Below are 22,335 nucleotides of genomic sequence, written 5' to 3' on the forward strand. Positions count from 1 at the left end.
ATATCTTCAAATTATATGTATGTTAATTGTTTTTAATTTCAGTAAAACATTATCATCTTCATAAACCTTTCGCTTATTCTATAAATATTACATTGACATTTATCGTATATCTATTTGCATAATAATTCGGACATCTGGAATCTTCTAAGCCCAGAAGGATACAGAAGTTTCCCAGCGGTAGCCACAGTGCATCTCAGATTTCATGTCCATATTTGGAAATCATAGAAGGATGTCACAGGGACCCCTTCGTGTTGTACGGTTGATTATTGTGAATCGATGGTCATTTGGAAAACTTAAACAGGCAAAATGAAAGTTGAGGTAAGTTTTTAAAACATAGAGGTCTAAATCATAAAGAAAATATTGTTTTTCTAAAGTTTAATACATTTTCCACAATAACTCTTCAACGCTGAGGTTTAAAAAGTACCAACTTCCTGTTAAATTGAAAGTCGGCATGAAAATTTTTCCTTGACACAAAATACGTTAAAACTAGTTTTTCACATATAGAAACCTATTTCATTTACAGTATTTTATAGAATTTCATCTGAGGTAAAAGGTAATTGAAGGAAATTATTTGGAAGTTTGAAAATTCTGTGTTATCTTGACCTGTTGACACTCAAATAACACTCCTCCAAAAAGTTTAGTTGCGTTCTGTGGATTACTCCTTTAATTCAGTTGTTACAGCGATGCTTTAAATTACTTTGCTATGGTTTTGGGGTTCGATCCTCAACTGCTTCTATATAAGTTTTGGATGAAAATGTATAATTTAAATGTAAAATTGTTTAATTACCGTTTTTGCCATTTTGGACTGAAAATTATAGCACCACGGACCAGAAATATTGAACCATGCTATGACCTATATGACCATGTCACCATGCTCCCAAATTATAGGACTGTGAGTCCGAGGTGTTGTAAGGGCCTGGGGAGAACACTGGATACTATTCAGTTCAGTTGACATTTGCAACTTGCAATATTCATTTCGCAAATGGGACATACATGTACCTGCCAACCCTCCTTTTTTGATCGGGAGTCTCCCACGCAAACGACAAAATTCCGGAAATCTCCTGCTTGCCGGTCCATTTCCCACCAAGGAGTATAAAATCTCCCGCTTTCAGATATTTTTTCCTGGAATGACCCGCATATGTAGTTCTCTGGCTTTTTCATTACTGACAACAGAAATAAATAAACAATCGACGATCATTTGAAAACTTTGGTCAGTAGTTTTTATGTTTGATTTATAAATAATCAAAATTCATTTCTGCTTTGTCAACTCCAACAAGATAGAGATCTTTGTCTGGACCAATCGACAGTGTAAAAGAGAAGAAAGAGATAACTGCAAATCGATATGTCAAGCAGATTGAATGAAAGATTTTAAAGTTTTACGACCAAGTTCACTGACACTGCAATGAATCTTCATTTTACACGTCATGTTCAATCAACTTTTCGGTTTCTTCTGGTGGTCTTTACAACGTTTGAAAGCATGCTTAGTGTAGGTCTCACAACAAAATCAAAATATGGAATGTTATGAGTTATGAGACTCAGAGGTATTGAAAAAGGCAAAATGAAAAAAACACCTTATATAGATTATAACCATGAATTGAAGAAATAAAGTATAATTACTAACTCTTATAGGTGTTTTGTAGATGAATAAATAAACAGGTCATATATTTAACTTGAAAATGTATTTCATGCAAAATCTCCCCCTCAGCCGTCATAGCTGAGGGGGAGATCTCCCTCTTTGAAGGTTTCAGAGGTTGGCAGGTATGACTGGAATGATTAAAATGAATAGTTACATTTGCCAGTAACTATTTTTATTTAGCATTTAGCGACATGCAATCCCTTAGCCCTTAAACAATGTCAGGCATGATTAAGATAAAATGAAAGTCAGAAATGAAGAGATTTGAGCACATCTTAATTGATTAAGACATCCTAATGCAGATTTAAATGTACTGGGGCTCCTGTGTCTATGTAATCTAAGTAGTTTATCTATGAAATCACTAGCCTATCAACACTGAGGTTGGAGTTTGAACCCTGCACCTGGCAAGTTGTGTTTGGTACTGATCTTGATTGACTAGGATTTCCTGTTTTCCTGCAAAAGGCCAGTGGCACTGCAGCTTTCTCCATCAATAAAAACTAATCACCATGAAAAATGCATAGAGTGCTGAATGCCTATAGGTTTCATTAACCACCAGCAATTCATTAATTTAAATGCTGGGGCCTGTGCACACAGCAACCAAGAATGAAATAAATGAGTGAGAGCAGAGATTTAATTTTAATTAGATTGTAAACTTTTTGTGATATTTTGAATTGTAATGATAATACCATACTATTTTTAAACATTTATATTTATTTATAGATGGCTTCTGCCCAGCTTTTACGTGAGGATGGGAACAAGCATTTTAAGTCAGGTGATATAGACAGCGCTATTTCTTGTTACACACAAGCGTTAGACCTTGGGGACTTGAAGGAAACAGACAAAGCTATCATTTACAAAAACAGAGCAGCTTGTCATCTTAAGAAGGAGAAATTTTCCGATGCGGTCCAAGATGCCACAGCATGTGAGTAGAGAAAGGCTATAGAAATATTTTGAGATTTTAACAATCTGATTAAGATACAGATAATATCCATCATTTTGTCCATGCTTCAATACTTAGGCCAAATAAAAAAATATGTGTGGTTCTTGTTTTCCTACCCTACTTTTTGGGCATAAATATAGCCTACCCTGAAGATTCATTTGTCTTTTTTCAATGAGCCCTGTTAGAGTCAGAATGTCTCTCTCATAGACTCAATGTAAAATAAAAAAATTCCAGACTTAACTACCTGCCCTATTTTTTTGTCTACATGATACAGGAACCATATTATTTTATTTGGCCTAAGGATTTGACACTGCTTTGTCTTGATTCGTGTACTTTCTGCTGCGAAGATCTTTTCAGGACCTTCTTGTTTTGTGGTTATGATACACACCTTTGGAGGCAAACATTTCTATCCTTGAAATAACAATTATTAAGGCAGATAAAGAACAGATCCATGTAAACAAAGCTTATTTGGCTAAAAGTGTGCAAAATGAAGTAGCAAAGTACTTTTGTAAAAGTAAAAAACAAAGTATACCTGTAAATCAATATGTTTCCAATTTGGAGAAGATTTTAGAGAGAAAAAAGGAGGAATATCACTTATTGTATACAACATCAGTTAACTGTGAGGTATTGTATCTATTACTTCAGCTTTAGACATTGTTCCTGATGATCCAAAAGCATTATACAGACGATGTCAGGCTTATGAAAAGCTGAACAAAGCAGAGGAGGCCTACAAAGATGCTGCAGCCCTGATGAAGTCTGATCCTAAAAATACAGCAGTACAGCCTATATTGAAAAGACTGAATCCTATTATTCAGGAGAAGGTAACCTTAAAACATGTAAAATATGCAAAGTTGACAATGAATTTGGCTGTTTTGGTGGCTCCAACATGGGCAAACCCAACTTGCAACCTTGAGGGTGGACCTTGCGATTTATGTTTCATTTAAAAGGACCTGTGTGACCTTTAACATTGTTCAAAACTGTTTTATTTTCTTCGAAAGGACTTGGTGACCTGAGGCAATTTTTATACGCCCGTTTACGGGACGTATTATGGTATACCGTTGACCGTCCGTCCGTCTGTCTGTCCGTCCTTCGTCAACATGTCGGACATTAACTAAAAAACGCTTTTACCAATATGCATGAAACTTTGGTGAATTGTTTATATCTATGGACATGAGCTCCCTTTCGTTTTTTATCAATTTCGGAATTTACCGTTTCCAAATTTTGGAGTTTTATTCATTAAAAAAGGGGGGATTTTCCAGTTTTCGGACAACAACTCAAAAACAATTTCACCAATTTGCAAGAAACTTTGGTGAATTGTTTAATGCTATCGACATGAGCTCCCTTTTGATTTTTATAAATTTTAGACTATACGTTTCTGATTTATGGGGTTTTATTTGTTACAAAAAGGGGATATTCCTGTTTTCGGACAATAACTCAAAAATGCTTTCAGCATATTTTATGAAACTTTGATAAATTGTTTATATCTATTGTTGTAAGCTCCCTTTTGATTTTTATAAATTTTAGATTTTATGTTTCCGAGTTACAAGATTTTATTCATAAAAAAAGGGGTGATTTTCAAGTTTTTGGACAATATCCTTAAAGTGCTTAGAGCAGTTTTCATTAAACTTTGATGACTGATTTATATCTATTAAGATAACCTCCTTTAGTTTTTTTTATAAATTTCTAATATAACATTGAGAAGTTATTGAACTTTATTTGTTTATAGTCTGACAACAGATTTACTAGTATTGCGCAACAGCACAGTGTATTGCACAACAGAAAGAAATCTTTAATTGAATATAAATTCAATTCATTTAACCAATTTCAAGTTCTTTGACTACATTTATTCAGAAACCTATAATATGTCAAATATTTAATTACAATCCAAATTCAGACCTGTATCAAGCTTGAATATTGTGTCAATTTTTGCCCCAACTGTTCAGGGTTGGACCTCTGCGGGCGTATCCAGCTGCGCTCAGCGAAGCAGTTTATTAGATATGACCTTGTGACATGAAGTGGGAGCCCTCTTTTGGTTTTTATGCTCAAAAACATTCTAGATGTTTCTAAACAGTTGATCTTGAACATACCTGATGAAGTTATTCCTCAAACATGCACATGGAAATTTATTTCTTTTTTATAGTCTTTCTTGAAAAAGGCATTTTTTACTTGCACAAAATAAAATATATAGGAAAGACTTACCCATAGCCCAACATGCTATTTTGACAAAGTTAAATTCATAGTCAACAGCCATTATTGAAAGATATAAATCCTATCTACTAAAAATGTTTTTGTAATAAAATTGAGAATGGAAACGGGGAATGTGTCAAAGAGACAACAACCCAACCAATAAGCAGAACACAGCCCAAGGCCACCAATGGGTCTTCAAGACAGCGAGAAAATGATGCACCCCGAGGCAGGCTTCAGCTGGCCCCTAAACAATAATGTATACTAGTGCAGTGAAAATGGACGTTGCACTAAACTCAGAAACATATAAATGAGCCAAAAATTAAAAAAAACATACAAGACTAACATAGGCCAGAGGTTCCTGACTTGGGACAGGCGCAAAAATGCGGGGGGGGGGGGGGGGGGGGGGGGGGGTTAAACATGTTTTGTGAGATCTCAACCCTAACAATCTTTTGAAAAGTATTATCCTGATATAAAGATTAAATTTTTGCAGCAAAAAAGGAATAATCCTACAATTTAACAGACGGTATTTTATAATAAAATTCTATTTTATTGGGAAAGTTAATTTTATAATCCATCAGCCTAAAGGAAAAGTTTCAATCCATTAATCTAGGAAAATATAACACAACCTTAACTTTGTTAGGCAACATTTTTATCCAAATAGTCTATCAGGATAAAGTTGCATTACTATCAGTGCATATCAGCAGAACTATTTCGAGGTCCTGCCCCTGTAGGTCATGGTCCAGTGACTTTCAATTGATTACCAACTTTCAATGCTAAATTTTCTTCTTAAGTTAGTTTGGTAGGAACTACTTACAATAGATATTGATTTTTTCTATAAAGTTGCATTACCATCAGTACATCTCAGTTTGAGGATCATTTTGACACACTGCCCTCTATGTCATGGTTCAGCGACTTTGAATTAATAAGCAATGTTGCTCCCCATCAGATTGTCTTTTTCTGAATTTTCTGCCAATAGGCGAGACATATCTTTGTGTCAACAGTTTATTTTTCATAACTTTTGTGAGTAAAAAATAATATGTGGATCTTCCCTTTTATAAATACGTCAAGAAAATTAGGAAATCACTGCATAATTGGTTAGAAAGGGCTGAACATTTAATAAAATATCTGTGAAAAATTGTGGTTAACAGTAATGCTATTTGCTGTACCTTGTATCTAACCACATTGTAATAAAAAGTAAAATAACAAAAATAACGAAAACAAACAGACATAATAGGTAAAAATGTCAAAAATAGGGGTACAGCAGTCAACATTGTGTCATAATATTAATCACTTTAAAAACAAACAAATATATCAACAAAGAAAAACAAAAATATATACGTGTAAACAACACGTTTGTTGATGATTTTTTGTTTGTGAAATACCATTACATTAGATATAGACTATAGCCATTATTACCTTGTTGCTATTGATTTTGCAGGTCAAGGAACAAAGTAGCACAAGTTCAAAGGTTGCTCAGATGTTTAATTTTACATTTGACCCAAATTGTGAAAAAGAGAAAAGGCTGAATGTAAGTACTGTGGAATATAAATTCCTTAATTGGTTTGCGGAAAATTACAAGTACATAACATTTTGAATAATTTTGTTTTAAAAGATAGCAAGGTGCTAAAAAAAGTAAAAGTTCCTGATTTTTATATGTCAATAGGATTGGTTTATGCCAAATGGACAAAGTAAGTAACCCTTGCACAGAGAATATTCTGAAGAGGATATAGTATTGTTTTAAAAGATAACCAGATGCTAAAAAAGTAAAAAATATATTTTATTTTTATATGTCAAGAGGGTTGGTGGATGCTGTCAGTGCTTGTCAAAGTAAGCAACCCTTGTACAGAGAAAAGTCTGCAGAGGAAATACTTATTTTTTTAAATGTTGAAAAAAATGTATATCCTTCCATCCAAACAGATGTACAAAGCGTGAAAACAATGCAACTAAAAATACATTATTACAGAATGGTATCATAATACAAGTAGTATAATTTTAAGTCACCTAAATGATATGAGAGGTGAAATTAAATACAAAACATATATAAAAAAATCATTTACTCAAGTATTCACTTCTATATAAATGTTTTTCATTTTATGAACCAGGATATTAAATATAGATTATATTTAAACACACATTAATTTGGGGTAGGGGTGCAGTTTCTCATAATTTGGATTTTCCTTCATATGTATTGGTTATTACAATTTTCATCTCACAGACAGGTAATGCTATAATTACCCACCACATCCCTTGGCACCTGTAGTTTAAGTGATTTGAACGTTTCAATCATCTATTAAAAGCTTTTAAATCATGTTATGCTTTTTACAGGCAGCTAATAATTTAGTGGTGTTAGCCAAAGAAGAAGCTGGTGCAAAGTTTATTAGTGAACAGAATGGTGTAGCTAAACTAAAACAGTTATTAGAAGAAAGAGACCCTGACATAATACAGGCATCTCTCAGGACATTGGCTTGTCTGAGCCAGGGTTCAAAAGATAGAGTAAGTTATTAGTTACTTAGCAGCTAAAAAGGTGTATGCTTCTCTGAGTCAAGGCTCTAGTCAGAATATTAATTATATTTACTTTGTAGCTGTGATTATATATTAACTTGTCAGAATCAGGGTCCTAAACATGGGTTAAGTTAATTAACAGCTATGGGGACATTTACATGTCAGAGTCATGGACCATTTTCACCAAAAATCTTAATAGAAAAAATACTAAGTCATGACATTTCAGTATAGCTTACAAACACTTTGAATTGAAAAGAGCCACAGGGTTCTAAAGCAAGGGTTAATTACTTTTCAGCTCTGAAGGCATTAGATTGTCTTGAGTAGAACAGGGGGTAGGTTAATTTGTAGCTCTTAAAACACAAGCGATTTTCTTGCTGTGTTGAAGACCCATTGGTGGCTTCGGTTGTTTTCTGCTATTTGGTCAGGTTGTTGCTTTGATACATTCCCATTTTCCGTTCTTAATTTTATTGTCTCAGGCAAGGTACTCAACAGTAAATAAGTTTAATATTTGACAGCTCTGTGAACTTTAATGCAGGTTTCTAAGCAAAGGGCAAGTTATCTAGAAGCTCTGCATTAGCCATAAGCAAAAAAAGATTTAAATTATTGATCATTTTATTACTTGACAGCATTGTATCAGGCTGACAAGTTTTGGTTAATATTTAAGTTGCAAGTTAATAAGATGTAAACATGTCATGGAAAAAATCTGAAAATATTTCCTTGAAAAACATCTGATAGCATTTGCATGTTCAACTAAATGGGATTAAAGAGGCAATTTTGTAAGATTTGACCTTTGTCATTTATCTTTGTGTTTATTATGGGATGTGCCCTTTGACCTTTGTCTCTATGTACATGATTTATTGAAATTTGGTATTAAATTTTAACTTCAAGCTTATTAACTTAATGCAAAATTGAGGTTATATCATTTAAGGGCTATTCCATTAAAGTATGTGGGAGGGTAGGAAGGGAAGTTTAATTATTGAATGTGGGTCATGGGTCTTTTTCCAGTATGCATCTATTACCATTATGCAAAATTATCTAAAAAATGGTTCTTGGTTGTAGGGATATTTTGAAAGTCCCTTCCTACCCTCCCACATACATTTTAATGGAATAGCCCTAACTTGTCAGGGAAAACAAGTATTTGATTGACAAAAAAATTACCTAGAACATTGATAGTGACTAATTAATTAGAAATAAATGAAATAGCATGATTTTGCACATTGGAAGACATATATATATATATATACTGTCAGATAATTTCATGGGTTGCTTTCATCTGAACCATTCATAAAACAAGATTTCTTTTTTGTCATTTCTATCACACATGAAAGTGATACAGACCAGATACATATCTTTTAACTTTGGAGTAGTTTCCCTTTGTAAAAATTGAAAATTGGTTATTGAATGAATCTTTGGGAAACAGGGTGAATGTAAATTTTGATGACAGGTGCTTAATGCATAGCAGGAAGCACTTACCCTGTTGATCCAGCCTGTCCCCCTGCTTTTGGAGTTCATGCAATTCCATCAGACAGTTTTTGTTTGTTCTCAATCACATTTTTGAGATTAGAAGATTGGTAAACAACTGTTGTCTAAATTCATGTGATTAAGGAATTTTGTCAGACATATAGAGGTATAGGGGGAGGGTTGAGATCTCACAAAACATGTTTAACCCCGCCGCATTTTTGCATCTGTCCCAAGTTAGGAGCCTCTGGCCTTCGTTAGTCTAGTATGTTTTTTTAATTTTAGTTCATTTATATGTTTTGGAGTTTAGTGTGACGTCTATTTTCACTGAACTAGCACACAATTTTATTTAGGGGCCAGCTGAGGACCACCTCCTGGTGCGGGATTTTCTCGCTGCATTGAAGACCCATAGGTGGCCTTCGGCTGTTGTCTGCTCTTTGGTCGGGTTGTTGTCTCTTTAACATATTCCCCATTTCCATTCTCAATTTTACTAAAACATGATCATATTATTTCAGAGCAAACAAATATTTGAACAGATAGAGTTGAAGAGAATTGGTTTCCTTATTGCAGAAAAAAATAACCGTGTTTCAACCTCAGCAACATTTCTGTTAGAGAAACTACTGGTAGCCTTAACTGATCTTGAGCTATACAGAGCTAAGGTGCAGCACTATAAAGATGAAAGGAAGCAGGGGAATCCTTGCATATGGCCAAAATTTGAAATGAGTAAGAAAAACTTTTACAAACTTCTTTACAGAATGTGAAAGCTGCACCCCTTTTTGTGATTGAAATTTTTTTGATAGTGTCCCATTTCAAAACATGGAGTTAAATGGAAGTCTTGTTGTAAAATTATATTCTGCTGGAATCTGTGATCTGTGAATCTTCCCAGTTCTTTCTTTTATAATATTGACTTTTTATTTATAAGAGCTTTTATAGAAGATATTAAGGATATTCGCAAAACTTGCATACAAGAATAGATATTTGATTTGGTCAAGCTTCCCTGAATTAATAAGTAATTAAATGATAAATAAATCATGGTTCACTGAATAATATATTTACTTTTTTCTAATGTGAAGTTTGCAAATCAGTTGTATTTAAGAAGTCCATTTTGTACTTGGTAAGGAAAGTGGTATCAATTAATGACTACTGAAATTATGAATGCAAATTTTTATTTTTGCGAATGTGATTCTGTCACATTTTTTGGCAAAATAAAAAATTGCAATATGTAAACAATTTAATTTAAAGTATATACTTTTAGCTGAGGAGCAACAGAGTCTTACAGACAATGTGTTTACCATGTTAAGTAAGATGATTGAGAATGCCAAAGTTTCAGCATCTGGTCGAGATAACGTTATTGAACTCATCATCAAATATATCACCAGGGAAACAGGACTACACTGGACAAGAAAATTCCTAGATACAGAGGGTAGGTACCAATCAATTATTATGATGAAGATAGTTCATACTTATGACCCAAACAAGATATGTGTGTTTACTGTCACCGGCTTAAAAAATAGTGTCGGTAGGTCAGCAAAACTAAAAAAAAAAAACTAAATTTTTGATTGGTAATTTCAGAAATAGCCCTATCAGGTTCTGTAACAAATCTGGTATAGCATTTATCTATATTTCTGTTAGTGGCCATTTGTCAAAGTTTTTGTCAGTCAGATATGTTTTTACATAATACATGCTGATATTTTCTTGCATAAAACTAACGGTTGAACAAAAAGAATATCACTGTCAAGAACAATACCAGGAAAATATGACTTGCTTAATTTACAGTGAAATAAAAGCTAGGGTTGACAGAAAAAAAATAGGGTCATTAGAGTACTATTAACACACATATTTTTTTTAGGCCTTTGACACTTGTAAAAAATTAAGGCTAAAAAACCTTAGGTTCAAATATCTTATGTGACTTTGGAAAAGTTGCATTTCAATTGTTAAAACATGATATCAAGATACTTTCATAGTTAACTTATTAAATTAATACAACCTTTAAGTGTGAAATTTAAACTTCAACAAAAATTTCCATCTCCAATTTAGGTCTCGGAAGTTTATCAGGTGTATGGTCTTACATATTCGCTTCCATTGCAAAACTTGGACACATCCATGGCTATCTAAGGATTTTGAAGTACACAAAATGTAATATTTTCAAGCTACCAAAGTAATTGGCTACTTGCCTTTTTCTTGCATTCAATAATATTTTGACATAGGCACAGTGTGAGTAGAGTTGCTGACAAAAATTGCGACCTGTTTACTTTTGAAAGACCTGCATATGTTTGTGATGAAAATATAAAAAACTAGGGTGTATTCATTATAATTTGTGGCATGTAGATTTATGATCATTTCGTAGCCATATGTAAACCATGAATATAATTTTAACAATAAACGGGCACAGAATTTGTCAAAACCATAAAATCAAATTCATGTATCAGCGAAAAATACAAATTTTCCACCAATCCCCAATAATCAGTATCTATAAATCCATAATATGTCAATTTGTTTTCTTTAGGATTGGATGGTTTGTTAGCAGTGGCATCAGCCATTAAACAGCATGAGACATGTACCTTAACTATCTCTGATTCCACCAAGATGCATTCCTCTGTTTGTATGTCCAAAATCTATGATGATCTTAGAAGTGATAAGGAGAGAGATTTGTTTAAAGAAAAATGTAGCCAGTTCTTCAAGTAAATATTACAATATCTAGTTCAATATTAAGAAAGAGCTTCCTCGGGATTGCCCAAGGCTATTTAAGGGCAGTGTTCTTCCATTCCTTGAATTTTCAGCCCCACTCTTGATTTTCTAAGCATAAACCTTGAATTTTAAGATAACATGAAATAAGTTTGGATACAAACAAATAATCAGTATAATTTTGAAAGACTATAACAAGATTTCAACCCCCCCCCTCCCTCCCCCCCACCCCAATAAAATTATGATACATGCACACATAATTTAAGAGTATTGCAAAAGGTATAAAGATTAATAAATATTTTTTACTGGCTAAAACTTAAAATGGTTATTTTATAAGCTCCACCCTTGAAAAATTTTGTCTAATGATTATTAGCACTTTCGTTTGTTTCATAAAGTTTCAAAGATGTGGCTTTATCAACTTATATAGAAAAGATTCAGTCAAACCAGCACTAGAGTGCAAAATTTTATTATTGTCATTGTTGAACATGTTGAATATTTGTCAAAAATGTGAGATTCATTGTTGTGGTTTCATGAAATGTTGCTATCAAAATTTAAATTGCACAAATTCTTATTTTTGCAAAATCTATCTTCTCACAATTTTTGCCATAGAAAAACCATTGCAGATATTTATACATTTTACTTATCCTTGTATGAATATCTTTTTCAGAGAACTGTTTAGTGATGACCTATATGAATCTAAAGTTGAGGCCATTAAGGCAGTATCTACTTTATTACAGGTGAGGTTAATTTGATTTCCAGAACATTAAGTTTACTGACCTCAAATTCATGCCAGTTGGCTTTATGATGTTTTTACTAAAATTAGATATGGTCTGTTATGTCAAACTTTTTCCTCCATTGTTGTGATGGTAAAAAAATAAGGCAAAAGGTTTTACTTTTTTTAAATGGCAGACAAACCCCTAAAGGCTGTTCCATTAAAATATACATGGAACTCATGGAAGGCCCTTAAATCTGAATTATGGTTAGGTTTAAAAAAAGAAATTGTATTATGAAAATGTAAGATAATTCTATAATTGCCTCTTTAGGTTGTATCCCATTTTCAAGAGCCTTCTCTGGGTACTATGTATATTTATATATGACTACTATTAAAAAACAACCCTGAATTCATACATATAGACTTGGTAGCCTTTCCTTTATCTGCCTGGTTTTTTAGGACATGGAAAACATCATAACATCTTCCTCCTACATTACTTTCAATCAAAACAGAAAACTTACCTTATATCTAAGATAAAATCAGTTTTGTCCTGTTTTTGTAGCTTTTACAGGTTGTCTGTTTCAAACAGAATTCCCAAGTAGTCTGTGTTCAGAAGTTAGGCTTTAATGTTTAGTTCCCAAGTAAATTACGAATAAAAATGAATTCACATTATATGAATTTTAATTAAGGTTGACTTTGAAAGTTTGGTTGTGCAAAATGTATTGTCATTTAAAGCTATGGTACATTCCTTTACAAGTATTTATAATTAATTCTTGAAATAGTATATATATATATTATTATTTTTTTATTTTTTTTATCAAAAACAATAGACTTGTTTAAAAATCAAAAAAGTTCTCAGAAACGATATATATTTTGATAGTCCTTAAAAAGTACACAAACAAAAGGCCATGGAATAAATTAAAAACAGGATTTCCCAGATGTGGGTGTTCATAAATAGAAAGTATTGTTTTACAAACTTAAGGAACAAAATATACTTCTATTTAATTGTTTTATAGGTTTCATATAGGAAATATTAAGGTACTTGGTTAAAGTATTGAACTATTATTGAAAATGTGTGCATTTTGAGCTTAGTGCAATTTCAGAAATAAATATATTCGTGGATAAAAATCTGTTTGTTTTACCACGCAATGTTTAAGATTTTTGAATAAACTTATCATAGATACCAGGATTGAAATTTTGTATTTGCGCCAGATGCGTGTTTCGTCTACAAAAGACTCATCAGTGACGCTCGAATCAAAAAAAGTTAAAAAGGCCAAATAAAGTATGAATCAAAATATAGATTATTCCCTACAATTATTGAAGGTGCCTCACCAAATACCTTTCATTTCATGTTTTTATAGCAAAAAAAATGTAAGATTAAAAAGGAGAGAAAAGAGTTTGGCAATCAAAGTTATAATGTCAAAGAAAGACAACTCCAAGGCCATTGGAAAAAATAGTCTTTTCAAGGAATTTTTTGTTATGAAAAACTTTAACAAGTTAGAGCCTTTGTGTTTAAAAGTAATTTTTAATGTTTTATAGGTCCATATGAAGTATATATTTTTAAAGTTTATTGTGTCCATATGACATGTATGAAGTATATATTTTTAATGTTTTACAGGGTCCATATGAAGTAGGGAATGTGATACTGAGTTTTGAAGGTGTAACTGATATCATGTTACATTTAGCCAGCAGTAAAAATCCGCTACATCAGGTAAGTAGCCTGTGCATCTGGGTATGCTGTGGCCTGAACTCAGTTTTTTTTAATTAGGTAGGGAATCAATAATCTTTTACATCAAGTATGGACTTATGTATATTTGTGGTATTGGAGAGAAAAAACATCTTGGTAGTAGTAAAAATTCTTTTCATCCAATACAACATATTCTTACGGAGGGTTTTAAATATTTGAAGTTTTATAAAGATATTATTGAGAAATGTAATATAACATATGATGAGGATAATTTTATTTTCTATTTTTCTAATTATTTTTGACGATATGTAAGCAAAGTTTGTTGTGGTTATAAAATAATCTGCATGAATATTTTTGTTTTTTTTGTATGATTTCATTTTACATGATTTTGTTTTCTTCATGTCATCTCAATGGCACAACCAAAGTATACTGAAGAAATTTTATGAGATAGAATTACAACTAGTATCAACTAGGTAATTAAGAAAAGCACACATTGATTAAAATAACCAAAAACCAATGAATTAGGTAAAGAACAATTTTGCAGATCACTATTCCAATAAAACAAATGTTGCAGGGTAGGAATGGAAGCTCTGGAAATCGTGTTGGTCTTTTATTGTTGTATGTCTATTTGATGTTTGCAAAATTGCTCAAGCAAGAAAGTATGTTAGTAAGAGTGGGATTTGGAAGTCACTTCCTCCCCTCCCCCATCTATTTTAATGAAATAGCCCTGAGAGTAATTTATGATTTACTTTCAGCAAGTAGCCGTAGAAGCTATTGTTCATTCTGCTTCAAAGAAGGACAAGTGTACTGGCCTACTGGCGAAGGCTGTACCATTGTTACAACAGTTAATCAAAGAAGCAGACGACCAGGTCAAAGTTCGTGCACTTGTGGTAAGTTTAAGGATCATCTCAAAATATAAGGGGAAAAAATAAGGATTTATGGTATTTTGATTTATGATATCATTTGCAATTGGATTTTTTTCCTTGTGCAAGAAAAAAAATAGATGTGCTATCTAGAAATTTCATAATTTGTATCTATTTCTAACATACGGCTGTCTGATTTATTCTGAAAAAATATATTGTAAATACTCTTTAATAATTTTGATGCAAGGACAATTTGTTATGTGAAGTAATGTTTTTGTTTGCAATGTACATAACAATGAAAACAGGACAACTGATAATCTTTTTCATGTGAAATTTAACTTATATAAGGATTCCAATACTAAAAAAGTGACTACATTTTTTTTCCCAAATTGTAGAAACTATGAAAAACAACCATCATCAAACTTTTTTTTTCTAAATTGAACAAATATATCAGTAGCTGCAGTGGATTAGAAATAAACTTTATTGCATTGGTTTTTGTCGAGCCATAGCGATCCTACATTCCGTCAGCGTGGGCAAAAACTTTAACCACAGAGTGAATATTTGTGGACGCCGATGCCGACGCCGACGGCGTCCACAAATATTCATTCTGTGAAAGTTTTTGAAATTTTATAATAACTTTCTTAAACTATCCTGGATTTCTACCAAACTTGGACAGAAGCTTGTTTATGATCATAAGATAGTATCCAGAAGTAAATTTTGTAAAAATAAAATTCCATTTTTTCTGTATTTTACTTATAAATGGACTTAGTTTTTCTGCCGGGAAATATTACATTCACTCTGTGGTTAAAGTTTTTAAAATTTTAATTACTTTCTTAAACTGTCCTGGGTTTCTACCAAACTTGGACAGAAGTTTGTTTATGATCATAAGATAGTATCCAGAAGTAAATTCTGTAAAAAAAAAAATCCATTTTTTCCTTATTTAATTTTAAATGGACTTAGATTTTCTGCCAGGAAACAACACATTCACTCTGTGGTTAAAGTTTTTAAAATTTTAATAACTTTCTTATACTATTTTGGATTTGTACCAAACTTGGACAGAAGCTTGTTTATGATCAAAAGCTAGTATCTAGAAGGAAATTTTGTAAAAAAATAAATCCATTTTTTTCCATATTTTATTTTTAAATGGACTTAGATTTTCTGCCAGGAAACAACACAAGTTTTTAAAATTTTAATAACTTTCTTATACTATTTTGGATTTGTACCAAACTTGGACAGAAGCTTGTTTATGATCAAATTCTAGTATCTAGAAGGAAATTTTTGTTTTCTTCCAGTTAACATTACATTCAGTCTGCAGTTAAAGTTTTTAAACATTTATTAGATTCATAAACTATCCTGGATTTTTAACAAACTTGGACAGAAGCTTCTAACAATCAAAAGATAGTATCAAGAGGAATATTTTTATTGATTTACTTCCTCATTTTTGTTGAGCCTTCGATTAACAGAAAAAGTAGGCGAGACACTGGGTTCCGCAGAACCCTTACAAATTTTTCTTTCTATTTTTAGGGTTTATGTAAATTAGGATCAGCGGGAGGGTCTGATGCCAGTGATAAACAGCTAGCAGAAGGTTCCACAATGACATTAGCCAAAGTTTGTAGAAAGTAAGTCATTTATGTATAGATCCACTAATCCATATAATATTGATTACTGTAAACTCAGAACTATTTGTGTCGTCTTTTTTTTCTTGATTTACCAAGAAAATCTTAATTCGTGCTGTTTTAAATTTGCAATATATATCCAGGTGCTTTATGGATTTTTCATAAATGATTTGGAAATTGTACTATTGTACATGTGTCATTAATCAGGTGATGAAATCTTTTTTGTCAGTATCTTATTGTCAATGTAGATTTAAAGTTTCTGCTCAAATTTGCTTGCAAAAACATATACATAGCAAACAGAAATTTCAGGTAAAAGGGTTGTTTGGACTCTTGTCAAAGTGTGTGGTATATAAGCAATGAATAACATAATGCTCCATGAGTACTCTAACCAAAGAAATCGAAGAATTTGAATTATAAGTAGCTATAAGAAGGCTCCATGCATACCACACCTATATAGATTTAAAGGTCAATGAACGAAGTAGGAGTAAATGTAAACATCAAACAAACAGTGCAATATTAATTGTTTGGGCTTGTTAAAATGTCTTTTCATTTCTATAATTATGTTGACATTTTAGGTTTTTAGTTAATCCAAGTAAGGACATAGAAATTAGGAGATGGGCAACAGAAGGATTAGCATACCTGACTTTAGATGCTGATATCAAAGAAGAATTGGTTAACGATACCCCAGCATTGAAATCCCTTATAGAAGTCACTACAGTAAGTTTTTAATAATGGTCTACTTCTAAGGCAAATATGTGAAACATAGAAATAAGGAGATGGACAACAGAAAAATTTGCAGACATGACATAAGAAGCCAATATCAAAAGAAGAATTTGTTAATGATACCTGAGCATTAAAATCCCTTAGGGCTATTCCATTAAAATGTATGTGGGAGGGTAGGAAGGGAAGTTTAATTATTGAATGTGGGACATGGGTCTTTTTTCAGTATGCGTCTATTACCATTATGCAAAATAGTCTAAAAATGATTCTTGGTTGTAGCGATATTTTGAAAGTCCCTTCCTACCCTCCCACATTCGTTTTAATGGAATAGCCCTTAGGTTTTTAATAATGGTCTATTTCTAAGGCAAATAAGTTTTTTTTTGTTTTTGTTTTCTTCTTTTTTCCATTTTTTCTTCAATCTTTCTTCTTGTTTCCTTTTCTCTTCTTATTTTCTTCTCCAAATAAGTTTATTGATGAAGTAAGGAACAGTATCTTTCATTTTAAAATAGAATTTATATTTTAATAATGTAACACTTATTTTTTTCAAAAGCTGCTTAAGTATCTCAATACTGATCTTATCTTTGCAAAACTTTGCATTCTGATTGTCATTTTAAGACCAAAGACCAAATAGTTCCTTATTTTTTTGGTTACACCTAAATCTGTCATTATATAAAATGATTTGACCTTTTGTTGAAATGCAGATTTTGACTTGATAATGATTTAGATCAGATTCATTAATTGACCCAGGAGAGATAACTCTATAATAAATATTACCACTCAACCTTGCAAACTTTTTTTCAATCTTTTCAAACAAGAAGTGGACCAGTACAATACCAAATATGAACTTTTATGGTATTTAAATTTAAGTTGATAACAAACAATAAGGATTATTCCTAGCTATAAGCATCATCTGGTTCTGTGGCAAAAAGAAAAGTATGAAGGTATCTATGTAGATAATATAAAAATAAGAAGATTTGGTATGATTGGCAATGAGACAACTCTCCAAAAGAGACCAAATGACACAGAAATTACAAACTATAGGTCACTGTACGGCCTTTTACAATGAGTAAAACCCTACCACATAGTCAGCTATAAAAGGCCACCGAAATGACAAATGTAAAACAATTCAAACAGGAAAACTTAACGGCCTGATTTATGTACAAAATAATAAATGAAGACTCTTTTATGAGCTGTCTATTATGTACCTTTTAGTTAGACAAGAATATACCCATCAACATATTTCTAAGCAGCCACTATGTACTGTGAATTTATTATTATTTGTGTGATACTTATTTAACGGATTTTGTTGGTAAATGTGAACCATGAATTTGAATGTTCAACCAAGTAAATATTTTCTTATCCACGAAAAATTAATACCCACGAAAATCAATGAAACCTCAGTCTATGACTAGGTGAAAAACAGTAATGATGTGTTTTCTATCAACAGTTTCCGGTCTTGGTTTTAAAGTATTTGTATCTTTAAGCCTCATTGTTACAGACTGAATTGATGTGCACTGTATCAGCATTCTAAACAGTTATAGGCCTTTGGAAAAAATTATCCATTCCCAACATTCTTTGTCAATATTACAAAATAATTACTGTGTTCTCTATCATCTCTCTGTTTATTTCAGGCCTCAGACAAAAATGTGTTGTACCCAGCAGCCACTGTATTTGTCAATGTAACGAACAGTTACGATGTTAAGGATGTAGAACCAGAGTTGGTGGAACTCGCCAAGTTTGCCAAACAACATGTACCTGAAAAACATGATTTGGTTGGTGTAATATATTTTAGAAATCATAAATGTCAGAAATGTAGTTTTATATATCTTTTACATGTGGAATGTTGTGATGGAATATTTTATTCTATTTTCAAGGCACATATAAAAATATGAAAATTTTAAAACTAGAAAAAAATTCTACCACTTTTAGAAAACATGACATGTAATAATCTGGGCTAAATTTCACAAAAATCTTACGACTAAAATTAATTGTAAGTATACAGAGTTGTTCTGACATGACTAACAATCAATTTTATTCATAGCATCTTTTCTGATACGAGGGCCTTGTGATAAGTCATATATTGATGGTAATGAGTCACAAACAAGGAAAAAATGATTGCATTGTGGCCATGAGGAATATTTTATAATGGTCATTTAAGTCATTATGGCAACCAAAGGAGAGATGGCCTTATTTTTACCTAAAGATCCCAAGCAGCAAACCTCTATAAAACACATCCTAAATAGAAACACAAGCTCAGAATATCATACCAACTGAGAGATATATACTTCATATGCAAGTGCTGCTACATAAAAATGAGAAGATCACAATGCAAAAATTGAATACACTCTTAACTTTTTGTAAAATGGGCAATGAATATTCTCAAATGACCTGTTTAAAGATGAAAGATTACATGGAGATGTATGTATCTTTGCAAATAGATATTGAATTACTATTTGTGTTTTTCATAGATTTTTTTTCTTAATTGAAAGTATTCATTTATCATTATTTTTTAAAAATTAATTTAAAGATGCAATAATCTCAAAAAATTTTGAAACAGAAACTTGCACTTGTGATATAACATCATTTGTTTTCCAAACATGCCTAAAACAACAAATGCTGGAAGAAAAACAAATTTTAGACATATTTTCAGTTATTATTTTATTATTATTTTCTTTCCCTCGTATTCTTTTGATATTTTCATGAAAATGAATTTTGAGAGCTCAGAGATATTATGTCACTAACTTGTTGTCAATAAAGGTTCTTCGTGTCCTGACAGAGAATTGTATGCAAAAAGTAAAATTACAAAAATACCTAACTCTGAGGAAAATTCTAAACGGAAAGTCTCTAAGTAAATGGCAAATTCAAAAGCTCAAACACATCAAAAGAATGGATAACAACTGTCATATTCCTGACTTGGTACAGGCATTTTCTTATGTAGAAAATGGTGGATTAAACCTGGTTTTATAGCTAACTAAACATTAAGAAATGGAATATAATTGTGTTTCTGTGTATTCAAAATTTTATAAAATCTCATATCATAATATTGAATATATTTTTCAGGATAAACCAGAACATATTAAAGCGAGAGTTCACAAAGTAGCAGAAGCTGGAGTATGTAGTGCTTTAGTAGCTTTGTGTAACACAGATAGTAAGGCTAGCAGAGAATTAATCAGCAGGTAATGAGTTGGTTCCCCTTATAGCCAATATTGACCTTTGTCATATTGGCAAAAAAACAGTGCTGGTTAAGACATATCTGCCTCAGTAGTCTCTTGGTAGTATGCAGGGTCAAACCAAATTGTTATTTGCTGCTTCTCTGATAAGTATGTGGCGTTTAGAAGGGAGAGCAAAGACTGGTTTGCACAGAGTCGTAAACTATAGGGCCTATCATGATCTTCCATATGCTAGGGATGTAGGATAGGGCAATTTTATAAGTTCCAAGAATGAACACACTTTCAATGGATTTTCCATTAGGACAGAGACAAGGATGGGACATTTTTTCAGTTTGAAGTATGACAACACATTCAATGGATTTTCCATAAGCCATGGAGGGGACGGGACAATTTTATCAGATCCAAGTATTATCTCACATTCAATAGACAATGGATTTTCCATTAGCCAGTGTGGAGAATGGGGGATTTTTACCAGTTCCAAGTATAAAAACACATTCAATGAATTTTCCATGTTTGAAAAAGAGATTAAGATGTATGTCTGAAGTTTGATAATTTAGTTAACCTCTAAATCTTATTTGTAGAGTATATTTAGCTATAGCAACAGAAGAAGATCTGAGAGGACTTATTGTACAACAAGGAGCAGCAAAGGTTTGTTTTACATAAAACTATTGTGCCAAAAAATTAATATTGATATTGAAATTGAAAATAAGAATGCTGCGAAGATGCTGTAATCCTTGGGTACAAATGTTTATGAATTTCATGGTGGGAACAAAACCCAGAATTTTGATACACAACAAAATACATATATCTCTTTCATTATTTTCGTGAACTGCCTTGGGGATGTTTTTGTAGTGTGGGTGCCTCAGACACAGGAGGAAATTGGTACAATCAGTGTGTGTCTGTGTATTACAAAGTAGAGTTCAAGTACATATCTTATTCACATGTTCTTGTCGATGATATGCATATACGATTTGTTGCTGGACATTATACATTTGTCCATCTTTCTATTTTTGTTTTCTGCAAAATCAGAAAGTGACCATGAATTCAACAAACAACCAGGAAAATAATTTTCACAAACCTCAAAATTCTAAATGAATAAATAGAAGTACTTGTGCAGAAGAAGCAGTTCCATAATAACATGTACATGGGACCTAGTTAAGCCACTTCAGAATCCTTTCCTATAGTTTGGTGTAAAATACTTTTTTGTACAGTGAAAATGTAAATGATTATCTAAAATTTCCTGTATAGGTGCTAACTTCATTTTTAAAGACCATACAATATATGTTTTGATTGAACAACTCTCACTACCAAAACAAAATTGATAAAATTGAAATGAATGAATTATAAATAGCCAAAAATGATGGAATTTTAAACAGAAAAAAGTAGAGCTACAAATCTTCAACTTCACACATCTTGAACATGGCTAAGTAAATCAGTATTAGTATATTACCATAATATCACAATAATGTCACAGTTAAATACAAATATCATATGAAACAAAGAATTAAAAACAGTGTAAACCTGATTAGTTCCACATGAATTTAAAAAATGTGTTATGTTTCAATATTTATTGTGGTTCATGAATATTTCTGTCTGTTTTGCATTGTATTTTATTTTTTACTATACTTTCAGGCTTTGCTGAAGTTAGCCATAGAGAACAATACAGAGAAAGGACTAATCAAAGCATCACATGCCTTAGCTAAACTTTCTATCACCATGAACCCACAGACAACTTTCCCTGGTCAAAGAGTGAGTATTTCCTTAAATGATCACATGCCTTAGCTAAACTTTCTATCACCATGAACCCACAGACAACTTTCCCTGGTCAAAGAGTGAGTATTTCCTTAAATGATCACATGCCTTAGCTAAACTTTCTATCACCATGAACCCACAGACAACTTTCCCTGTTCAGAGAGTGAGTATTTCCTTAAATGATCACATGCCTTAGCTAAACTATTCATCACCATGAACCCACAGACAACTTTCCCTGTTCAGAGAGTGAGTATTTCCTTAAATGATCACATGCCTGAGCTAAACTATTCATCACCATGAACCCACAGACAACTTTCCCTGTTCAGAGAGTGAGTATTTCCTTAAATGATCACATGCCTTAGCTTAACTATTCATCACCATGAACCCACAGATAACTTTCCCTGTTCAGA

At 32.1% G+C, this 22,335-nt stretch overlaps 1 protein-coding gene across 2 annotated transcripts in view; it reads left to right on the forward strand.

Annotated features, from left to right (window-relative positions):
- The first annotated feature begins 224 nt into the window (after nucleotides 1-224).
- Nucleotides 225-22,335, forward strand: part of LOC127723719 (protein unc-45 homolog B-like) — a 31,786-nt gene continuing 9,675 nt past the window's right edge. Inside the window, exons 1-17 of one of the 2 annotated variants that reach the window (XM_052230468.1) lie at nucleotides 225-318; nucleotides 2,354-2,555; nucleotides 3,219-3,394; nucleotides 6,199-6,288; nucleotides 7,086-7,253; nucleotides 9,236-9,443; nucleotides 9,976-10,143; nucleotides 11,227-11,401; nucleotides 12,073-12,142; nucleotides 13,736-13,828; nucleotides 14,560-14,694; nucleotides 16,192-16,286; nucleotides 16,859-17,000; nucleotides 18,635-18,775; nucleotides 20,064-20,179; nucleotides 20,755-20,821; nucleotides 21,806-21,922. In XM_052230468.1, coding sequence (XP_052086428.1) covers nucleotides 307-318; nucleotides 2,354-2,555; nucleotides 3,219-3,394; nucleotides 6,199-6,288; nucleotides 7,086-7,253; nucleotides 9,236-9,443; nucleotides 9,976-10,143; nucleotides 11,227-11,401; nucleotides 12,073-12,142; nucleotides 13,736-13,828; nucleotides 14,560-14,694; nucleotides 16,192-16,286; nucleotides 16,859-17,000; nucleotides 18,635-18,775; nucleotides 20,064-20,179; nucleotides 20,755-20,821; nucleotides 21,806-21,922 — 2,175 coding nt within the window. In that variant the 5' untranslated portion in view covers nucleotides 225-306. Of the gene's footprint in view, nucleotides 319-430; nucleotides 554-2,353; nucleotides 2,556-3,218; nucleotides 3,395-6,198; nucleotides 6,289-7,085; nucleotides 7,254-9,235; nucleotides 9,444-9,975; nucleotides 10,144-11,226; nucleotides 11,402-12,072; nucleotides 12,143-13,735; nucleotides 13,829-14,559; nucleotides 14,695-16,191; nucleotides 16,287-16,858; nucleotides 17,001-18,634; nucleotides 18,776-20,063; nucleotides 20,180-20,754; nucleotides 20,822-21,805; nucleotides 21,923-22,335 lie in introns of those variants that run through there. The other variant, XM_052230469.1, reaches the window with a different exon arrangement.

The sequence above is a fragment of the Mytilus californianus genome, unplaced genomic scaffold (assembly GCF_021869535.1).
Source record: "Mytilus californianus isolate M0D057914Y unplaced genomic scaffold, xbMytCali1.0.p SCAF_13, whole genome shotgun sequence".
In the NCBI taxonomy this organism is placed as follows: domain Eukaryota; kingdom Metazoa; phylum Mollusca; class Bivalvia; order Mytilida; family Mytilidae; genus Mytilus; species Mytilus californianus.